Source organism: Nannospalax galili, unplaced genomic scaffold (assembly GCF_000622305.1).
Source record: "Nannospalax galili isolate Female #2095 unplaced genomic scaffold, S.galili_v1.0 scaffold206, whole genome shotgun sequence".
Classification (NCBI taxonomy): Eukaryota; Metazoa; Chordata; class Mammalia; order Rodentia; family Spalacidae; genus Nannospalax; species Nannospalax galili.
This window is the reverse complement of record NW_008358101.1, coordinates 8,161,584-8,172,642: the sequence shown is the minus strand read 5'-3', so window position 1 is coordinate 8,172,642 and position 11,059 is coordinate 8,161,584. Positions and strand designations below refer to the sequence as shown.

At 32.2% G+C, this 11,059-nt stretch overlaps 1 protein-coding gene across 48 annotated transcripts in view; it reads right to left on the bottom strand.

The window, feature by feature from the left end:
• The window catches only part of Rims1 (regulating synaptic membrane exocytosis 1), a 486,359-nt gene that overhangs the window by 158,765 nt on the left and 316,535 nt on the right, over positions 1–11,059 (bottom strand). For all 48 annotated transcript variants that reach the window (XM_008856314.3, XM_029557777.1, XM_017795156.2 and 45 more), the window contains 4 exons: positions 9,675–9,798; positions 5,746–5,792; positions 2,142–2,254; positions 257–387 (listed from right to left, as the gene is read on the bottom strand). In XM_008856314.3, the coding sequence (XP_008854536.1) occupies positions 257–387; positions 2,142–2,254; positions 5,746–5,792; positions 9,675–9,798 (415 nt within the window). The remainder of the gene's footprint in view (positions 1–256; positions 388–2,141; positions 2,255–5,745; positions 5,793–9,674; positions 9,799–11,059) is intronic.

The following is an 11,059-nucleotide window of genomic DNA, read 5'->3' as shown; positions in this document are numbered from 1 at the left end:
TATAGGGTCTGATTTGCATCCCTAAATGTCCAAAAGACATATCCTTAATGATGTGTCTCTACTAATAGGCCTATTTGAAAGTACCAAATTATGTTAAGTAAAAACTTGAAGGATTATTTTTTTTCTAGGACAATGCAATTTACTCCTTCAGGAAAAAACTATTTATTGTGTTTAGAAAATGTGCCCCAGAAGAGGAAATTCTACCTTCCCTATTAATATAAGGTTTTATCAAACTTTTGGAAAAAGATTTCGCTACCTTCTATCTGGAAGAAAATACATTTTTACATAGGGATTCCTGGGGCGCCCATCTACTCTAGAGGGTAGATCTGTTGCTTGTAGAACATTTACAATCAGCTGATGTCCCACTTTATCATACCACAGCTTCACCTAAGAACAACACAGAAAGGAACTATTATTTATAAGCATTATGACATGATATGATCTTTAAATACGATTTTAGAACTGCATTCAAGGGATGACATTAAAATAGAGCTGCAGATATTACTTCCACAAAAGAGTGATTTGAAACTATAACAGCTGAGAAGTTTTTTCTCTTTAATATACATTTTATGCATAACTCATAATTGGCAAACCTGCAGTATTTACATCTTAAGGTATGGAAATATAACTAATATTATTTTTTAAATTCAGGAAATTTTGAAATCATGATGTTATTATCAAACATAAAAGTTGGTAACAATAAATGCCTTCATTTCAGGTGGTTGAAAGTAATTTCTCATGCTGTAAGTAGTTGAAATTGGAGTTTATTAGGATACAAAAGGTAGAAAGAGGTCAAGATGGATATTTACCATAGGCTCACGTTACATCAGGCGTTGCTGTTTCCTGACATTATCCTCACATAATTTTAATGACTAAATTGTAGTAAGCCAATTATTATGAAAGAGAGTGAAAACAAAGGAAGACAATATACAAATGATCCCTTCAAACTATATGAAGGCAGAATGATATTTCTGATAAAGTTTTCAGGCAAAAGCCAGAGAAACAACATCCTGACCCACAGTTCAGACCTTAGCATGTGGTACTGCATCTGTGCTGGCAACATTAACTTCAATTTCTTCCTTGAATCTAGAAGTTACTTTTGATTGTCTGATTGAATAATAAATATACTTGATTAATGGGTGTGTGTGAGAACATATTAAGAGTCATAATAACAAAATAAGCTAATTTATATGGGGTTGCTTTCTCTTAGTAAGGAGAAGAGTGGATATTTGGATCTATCTGAATCCTAATCTTTGTTTTTCCATTAACACTAGAGATGTATTTTTTTATAAAACCAAAATGGCTTTAACACCTTTTAGCAGTATAGGCAAAGAATCTCAGAGAATCACATATAAATACTGGGAAAAAATATGCCCAGGTGGGTAAACAAAACAGGGTAACAAATATATTTCATATAGTAAAAGTAGTTTAAATAAAAAAATTACTTGCAAAAAACAGAGTTTACTCTTTTTAGGTTATCAAATGAGAGAGTAAAAAAGATCAACTATAGAAATGCACATATCATATCACTATATAGAAAAATCTCAACTATCTGTGGAACAATTTGAAGCAAGCTTTATTTTAGTTATTAACACAAATATATATCTCTCTGCTTTAATCTGTGAGCTCTTCATAATTGTTACCCAGTTTCTTTACTCTTATGTTCCCCAGATAAGACAATAATCCCACAATGAGACAAATGGCAGTTTTTCCTAAGTATTGCCTCTGCTACAGAGTCACAAAGTCCAAGAAGCTAATGAGATTCTTTTATATTTATTTCTCAAACTCCAGGCTCATAAAGTAGTTAAGCAAATTAAATATGACTTTCCAGGACAAGTGAATATGTATTTATCCAGGATACATTTATGTAACCATCCCCAAATAATGCATGTTCTCAAAATGCTACCATTTGTCAGTTAATGTGTAGAGTTCCTGGAAAATTCCACCCATTCAATAAATATTTCTATGTATATATATTAATAAAAGAATAGCTGAAGAAATGCATAAAATACTGAGGAAGTAGATGGTGATAAATGAGTAGGTATTTAGTGCTGCTTTCAGGAAAGCCATACATCTTTTAAAGATACACTCAATCAGAGTACAAATCCTAATGTTCTTCAATATGTAAAAAAAATACATACAGAAAGTTGCCCTGGTAAGACTTGTGGGGCATCTTTTAGAGCTCCAGGACTGGTTGGAGAAATAATAGAAATGGAAGGCCTTTCCATCTTCTGAGATTCAAAGGAGCTTGAACCTAAAATGAGTGAGGAAAAAAAAAAAGAACATTTGTCAGCATGTGGTATAAAACCTTTAACAAAATGGTAAATACATTTGCTTTTTGCATAAAGTCATAGTTAACACCTCTCAAGGTAGAATTTCTGTTTCTTGGGATACTTCTAGAAATGTATTTTGTCTTCTTTGGTTAATTCTCCACTTATACGTTAAATAACCCAACAAGATGTGTTCATTTGTTTGGACTTGAAAGAGTGTTTCCTCATTTCAGGGCAGTGCTTCTGCACGCTACTGCACAAATCTACCTTGAAGGATAGAGTTTCCGCATTCATGAAGATGATGTCTGTTGGGTTAATATCATGGCTATGGATCATTTATTTTATGTGCTATCTACAATAAGAGGAATCTGACGAATATGAAATACAACTTATGAAATGCAACTTCTAAATTTATATTTCATCATTCTGTTAAAAATCAGAGATTAGAAATGCATGTGAAAACGTCTCAATGTCAATTGCTTTGGAATGAATTCTTCTGTAAGAAAAAAAAAAGTTGTGCTGTAAAGTGTTCCTTGAGAAATGTTTATAATTCTATGAGAATGTAAATAGTTTCACAGTAATTGTTTTCCAGTTAGAATATTCTAACTTAATTGCAGCACAGTCTCTTTAATTTCTTGTTCATTAATTTTTAACTAACTTCATAAAAGAATAAGAATAAAAAAATAAAATAAAAAAAATCAGATCATGCCTCTTACTTCTAAACTCACAAATAAATCTTTTAAACTTCTGAGAATGCTACCTATCATTAATTCACTGCAGACCACATGCTTCTTTTCCTTGAAGAGAAGGCCGAGTTTCCTCCTAGCCACTGAATAGAGCTGTTGCTCTGTACCCTGGCATGTACTGAAGAATAGGGTATCTAAGGAATGCATCTGCTCTCGTAGGTATTGCCTTGAAAACACATTCATTCAAAACTTAGCAAATATTTCACTGGGAAATACTCTGTGTGCCCAATGCCTGGTTATGCCACCCACACATTTCTTTCCCACACTCCCAAATGAGGTCTGATAATTTTGTGCCCTGCAAAGGCGTCTTCCACCTACATGAAATAAAGCTTTAAAATGTCATGATTTCAGCTTTCTTTAGCCTAACCTCACCACCCCTTTCAGGTATAGTTCTTAAGATAATGTTGGCATCTAATACTAAAATGAGGTTATTTTTAATCTTATCAATATTATTATTATTACTTATCAAACTTGTCCCATGTACCTCTTGAAACTGGTTATCAGGAAGATAAACACTAAATCTGGGCTTGGTTCCAGAAGGTAGGAGAACATGATGGAAAAGTTTTGTATGGCAACTTGGCCACTGGGTACTTGTTCATCATAGTCCTATACTTACTCCCTTCTGATCACTATGGATGAATTCCCTTTAAGTCAACTTATATTTTATAGTTATATAAGGTGAATGCATCAGATCTCCTGGAACTGGAGTTAAGGAAGGTTGTTAGTCTCCAAGTGAGTGCTGGGAAAGAAACTCTGGTCCTCTACAAGAGCAGTCAGTGCTCTTAACAACTGAGTTATCTTTTCAGCCCTCCTATTTTTTTTTCCTGATGTCTCATTTTAACTTAAAAATATTTTATTTATTATTTTTATTTTATGTGTATCAGTGTATTGCCTGTATGTATGCAAGTGCACCCATGTCATGCAATGCCTGAGGATGTTAGAAAAGAGCATTGGATCTCCTGGAACTGGAGTTATGGACAGCTGTTAGCAAGCCTATGGATGCTAGGAATGTAACCTGGATCCTCTGCAAAAGCAGCCAGTGCTTTTTACTACTGAGCCATCCCTTCAGACCCTTATTTCTATTTTTTTGTCTGTGCAAAATGATAATAATTATCTACATTTAAAATAATTTACAAATGATAAAACCTTTTACTGTATATTTTCATGTTAATTAGAAATTTAAATAAATGATTTACAAAACACTATTTGAGACTATAATACCTAAGATACAACTATTTTTACACTAATTTCTTCTAACTTCACATGAGCAAAAAAAAATGCTTTTTTCTCAAATCAGGAAGCTTTTGTATGTCAACTTGGTCACTGGGTACTTGTTCATCATAGTCCTAAACTTACTCCCTTCTCATCACTATGGCTGAATTCCCTTTAAATCAACTTATATTTTATAGTTATATAAGGTGAATGCTGTAGTAATGCCCAAATAATCAAACCCTAGCAGTAATTCAATGCCAAAACTTATTATGAGGTAATTTTTGAATCAGGTTCAGATTATTAATAAAATGTTATTATCTGTATTATTGTTCATGATGTCATCTTATTGCATGCTAAGCAACTTTAGTTCCTATGCAGAAAATTCTTTCACCACTGTACCCTCAAACCTGTCACATCTCATGTTTGTAAGCTTTACTGCACCCACGGGCATCTATCACCACATCTGATGCTATTTTGAAGTGTCACAACTATTTATCCATGTATCTAGACCACTTCTGAGACTGTGCTGCTTATCAATCAAACTGAATATTCAAGTATCACAGTATGTATTTATTTTCTTTTTGAGACAGTGTCCCACAAGAAACACAAGTTGGCCTTGAACTTGCATTCCTCCTGTTTCCGCCTTCTAAGAGCTGTAATTGTGTCATCACACTCAGCCCTCATTACATTTTTGTGCAGAGGAAATAGAGCAACTCTTTGTCCAACTATAATGTTAGACTCCAACCTCTGCTCAGGCCTCCAATAACAGATACCAACAGGCACCTTACTGAAACTGGGTCTGTGAGTCCTTAGCTAACAACATCATCCGGGTACCAGGATTTCTCACGTGGGAAGGCAGTTAATATCAAAGGATATATTGGCTCCACACATCCTTTCCTCATTCCCTTTCTGGTTACCTGCCTGGGAATCAGAGAGCCTGGCTACAAGCTCTTACTATGAAAACTCCCCCATTCTCAGAAAGCTGTAAGAACAGCCCTTGCTTCTTCCAAGTGGGTTCGGACTCCTCTGTTCAGAGACCTTGCCATGCTCTCTGTCTCTGGTACTGGGACCTGAACAGCAGAGCCTCCTCCATGTTGCTACTCCTGTGTCTGTCTGTTCATGACGTTAGTTAATAACTCTTCTAATAAACACCTTACTCCCCAGTAATCCCCCCATACTATTCCTCTTGAAGTGCCTCATACCCTGCAAAAATTCTAACAGTACCAACATATAACTGAGCTCTGAATAGATCTTGACTTTATAACGAAGGAGATTATTGAAGTAAATTTTGTATGGCCTCAAAAGTGAGCAAAAGAAGAAGACAAACATTAAAGAAGGATCGCACTGAGATGTCAAAGTTTCCAAATTTGGAATCAGTAGAGACAAACCAAGAACAGTGACATACATTACTTTAAATTGAATAACTGAAAAAAAAACAATATTTATTCTGAATAAACTAAATTTATTCTCCAATTTAGTTCAATATATTTTATAGTAGAAAAAAATCCTGTACTCACTGGACTCCAGAGGAGGATGGGAGCTCTCAGGAATCCGGGGGATGTCACTAAAAGAAACAGGCTAAGGTGAAAATCCCATTAGGTAAATTCCACTGCCTGTGATAATTCCTGCTCATTGTATTTCAGTGATGAAAAATCCTTTGGGATCTTTACAGATGTAGAAATGGGAGACATTACTACTTAGGTAACCACTAATGTGTATGAATGTCAGACGCCACACAAAAGAAAACTGCAATAAAAATATTTAAAGATTTAAGAGGAAAACATTTTAACATGGCAACAATCACACTAATATTGTGGATAAAAATCACCACAATATTTTTACTACCAAAACAGCAGGTTTTGGAAATTAAAAAATGTTAAAGGTAATACTTTATTTCAATTCTAAAAAATCAAAATGACACAAATTTTACAAATCAGTAATATGCTTTACAAACACACCTGAGAGTTTACTGAATGACAGGGATGGAGACTACCTCTTCATAATAAAATGAAATGATGAATATCGTGGGCAAACAAAAGAGGATGAATTGCTTTGGAAATTAAAGATGATTCAAGCTTGCAACAAAAAAGCCAAAACTTCACATAAATGTGCATACAATATATACACAGCACATATATATGCAAATATATACCCTTTATAGAGATTAATATCTGCTCTGAAGTTTGCTAAATGTATGGATATTATATTACATGGTTAGAATGTGAACTTATGAGAACACCCACTCCTGCCACACTCACAAATTACTCTAAAGAAATATTTATAATCACTTCTGCTTAATCCATTATCCACTGAGACCTTAGTATCACTTAAGAACCCTAGATAGGTAATCTGATTTGGGTGTTGTGCTGTGTAAAACTATTTTGCTTCACCTTTTCCAAAAACATTTTAGCAACACTTTAAGGAGATTAATAATATGCAAGCATTAAAATTACATATTAAAGTAGACTGGATCTATTCTCAACAGAATTAGCAGCATATTAGTTAGTTTTAATCACTTACCTTATAACCTAAATATAATTTGATTTTTAAAAAAATGTTTTCTATTTGTTTGCTCTTTAAAATAATATTTTATTTCTTATTTCATGTGTATGAGTGTTTTGACTACATGTATGTATGTGCACCATGTGCAGGAGTGCCCACATAAGCCAGAAGAGTGCCTCAGATCTCCTGGAACTGGAGTTAAGGAAGGTTGTTAGTCACCAAGTGAGTGTGGGAAAGAAACTCTGGTCCTCTGCAAGAGCAGTCAGTGCTCTTAACAACTGAGTTATCTTTTCAGCCCTCCTATTTTTTTTTCCTGATGTCTCATTTTAACTTAAAAATATTTTATTTATTATTTTTATTTTATGTGTATCAGTGTATTGCCTGTATGTATGCAAGTGCACCCATGTCATGCAATGCCTGAGGATGTTAGAAAAGAGCATCGGATCTCCTGGAACTGGAGTTATGGACAGCTGTTAGCAAGCCTATGGATGCTAGGAATGTAACCTGGGTCCTCTGCAAAAGCAGCCAGTGCTTTTTACTACTGAGCCATCTCTCCAGACCCTCATTTCTACTTTTTTGTGTGTGCAAAATGATAATTACCTACATTTAAAATAGTTTACAAATGATAAAACGTTTTACTGTACATTTTCATGTTAATTAGAAATTTAAATAAATGATTTACAAAACATTATTTGAGACTATAATACCTAAGATACAACTATTTTCACACTAATTTCTTCTAACTTCACCTAACCAAAATAGAATTCTTTTTTTCTCAAATCAGGATGGATCATCTTTTATATAGTTCGGATTCTTTGAAAAGCGTACACAGTCAATTATAAACTCAGAAATATGGAACTCTGGAGCAGGCTACTGATTTTGAAATTCATGTGTTATAAGAATGAAATTTGCTTTAAAAATCTTAAGTGATTTTGAATAAATATTTACATAACATTAATTGCTTCCACAATATTTCCATGCACAAATTTTACTTGTTCATATAAATTTTCTTAATTATTTCTATGCACAAGTATGTGACAAGAGTAGTTTTTTGTTTAGTTAAAGGTTTTATGTGTATGTGTGCTTCCCTGCATGAATTTATATGCACCAGGTGTATGCAGAAGCCCAGAACACGGTGTTGGATAAATTGGCACTGGAGTTGAAAGCAGTTGTACAACTCCCTGTGGGTGCTTGGAACCCGAACCCTGGTCGTCTCTAAAAACAGTAAGTGTTCTGAACCACTGAGCTGTTCTCCAGTCCTACATGATAGTAAATAATTATTATGGTTACCAATTATAATGATAAAGAGCAAAGGTATTGTATTTTGTGGTTTCACCTAATACTGAATACTGCAGATAGCTTATGCCTTCAGTCTGTAACAAACATGGTCCTATGAGTTTTATTTTACATGACTCCTGAAATCATTATATCATTAAATTATAGATAAGTATGTGCTCTAGACTTAAAGGTAATTACATTTACTGAATAGAACTACATTAAACATTATTATTAAAATATAACTAGAATTATTCTATCAATGTCTAGGTTAGCTTTGACTTTTACACAAACACAATGTTTTTATTCAGTATTCCTTTGAATTACATAATCCATGATAATTTAGGGTTTGGATACCTAGATTATTACTTTGAAGGTAATATGAATACAAACAAACATATAAGTAGTGCATTCTTTTCCCAGTCTACTTTAATTGTCTGGAGTGGTCTTAAGTCATGGTAATCATTTCTTTACCTAATTATTCTAAAAGCACCGTGTATATCTAAAATACTTAGCTATACCCACAGTGCTTGATTTTAAATTTTATTTTTATACTTTTCTCAATTTACTTATCTCTTTTCCAGTCACATATGTCCCTAATTACTCGAACGTATGCCATGTAAAACTAGCACAAATTATGATGCTATTTTAAAAATCTACATGGAAACATATAATACTTTTGGAAATGTCTTCAATGTTTCATCTTGGTTATTAAAACTGGTTATAAGCTTTTTCTTTTTTTAGAGTTTTATATATTAATATTCTTTGAAATAAGATTATATATTTCATTTTATCAGTATTAGGATGATTATATTTTCTTGGATGTCTGACATATATTCATGGAAACAATAGAAATTAGTTATCAGTTTTCAACATAAAATATATCAGATTAATAGCTTTAACACTATCTTGGAGAATAGAAAGAAAAAGTCATTCCCAAGAATAAATTCAAACAGTAAGCACACTACAGTGACATAGTTCAAAATGCCTACTAGAAATTATAGAATGGAAAGATCAATATTTACTGAATTTATGGGGTTTGTTTAAAAAGTCTAACACTATTCGGAATTATGGATAGATACAGAAAACATTCTGTTGGCTGTAGATAATTGAAAGATGTTAAAAACTGAAGTTTTTAAACTATCATACCAATTATTATAACAATTCAAAAATCTGATTATTTAATATTTCTTGTTTGCTTTTAAATAAAGCTAGGAGCATAGTTTCATAAGTATATGGAAAAATATTTCCCCTTTGAAGAGTAATAAAATGTACACAGAGACATATGATATCATTACTAATTTAAATACTACAAGAAGATGGATTGACTAATTTATTCCCTAAAGGAAATGTTATTGATTAATTTAGGATTACTAACAATAAATAGTCTTTCACTAAAATACAATACTTTCATTATATTTCACTTGTGAAAAAAACACATCAATAATTTTTTTATACTATTATGTTCTGGAGCTTCTAAAATGTACAGAAGAAAATTCAGTATTCTAGTTTGAAAAGTAAAATTTTTAAGCCTAATAAATATGCCCCAATAGATGGAAAAAAACTATCCATGTTAACATGTACTGTATGAATGTATAAACTTCTTTTTAAAACCTTGCTAATACACGTAATTTACTAAACTTAAGAAGTAAGTTTTTTTTAGCCTTACCCAATAGGCCTTGAAACAATAATTTCAACTTGAGGTTCTGATTTTGATTCTAAAATAATGTTGTAAACTTCTTCATTTGTAGCTCCGGGCAGGGGTTTACCATTCCACTCTAGAACTTCATCCCCTTGAATTTAAAAAAAAGGGCATTTTTTTACCTTATGTATTTTGTTTATTTTTTCTTATCTTTTCTCTTTTTTAACAAAGAAATGCAAACCATATACAAATAGTTGAATTTTCAAGGTTCTGCTCTCAAAAGCAAAATGACCTTCAGAGAATGTGAGCTAAATGGTTCTAACCCCCTTTATTTATTTATTTATTTTTGCTTTGTTTTTCCTCCCCAAATATTACTGGCCACTAAAAATAGTCCAATACAAAACTGCCTTAATTTTTAGATATATCAGAAATAATATAGAAATAATCTCTTGCTATGGATGGAAATTAGCACAGTCTATTTGGAAACATTAAAAATGATTAGTCACATGCCCTCCATAAAGTAAATGTAGTTGCCTTTGTATGTGGAAGTCTTATTAAACAGCATTCATTTTGTTTTATTTTTTATCAAAAACAACACAAACTTTCTAGTATCATTTTTCAAACTATAAATCAGGCTTCATTGTCTTCTTCAGATGCACAACAGAATAAAAATGCATGAAAGGATTTGGATTCATATCCATAGGTAGCACAGGTAGCTATGGCAGTTACAAAGCAAGCAGATGTAAAAACTGTTGCATGACAGTTAACCCACTTCCAGATGCTCAAAACACATACATTCTATACATAGTATGTATACTGAATATTAAAGTAACAATAGGAAATGTTTGAAACAATAAAGAATTAACACAGTACTGCTTATGTTGTGAAACAGTCCAAGAGCAGTGAAGGACAATGATTCCCCACCAAAAAAAAAAAAAAAATTAGACAACTGAGAGTTGTTATTTTAGTTATAGTTTTTAGCTATAGATTACTTGGAGAGAAGTGTTTAATAACATTACACACTTTAAGGTAGATATAAATATAAAGTCTAAGTTTAGGACCAAGTCATTTTTATAACAAACAGAAAAAAAATACTGGAATTATTTTGAAGTATTTCTTCTTCTTTTCTAAAAATTTGTTTCTGTAAAAGAAAAAGCATGTGTACTGCTTTGGTTTAGTAAAGAAAAACAATGTGGTTATTATCAATAATTTTAAAAGTTCTAATAATTTCAGAAAAGAAGTTATACCCAGAAAGTTTTTTCATATACACAAAAAGTATATTTCACTGATAAGAAAAAAAGGGAAAGAAAATAAATACACATTTGTGAGTAGCATTTTTAAAAATCTGACAAAAAGGAATAAAATTTAACATCACAATTTATCATGTGTATAAAACTTTAACACGTATACAT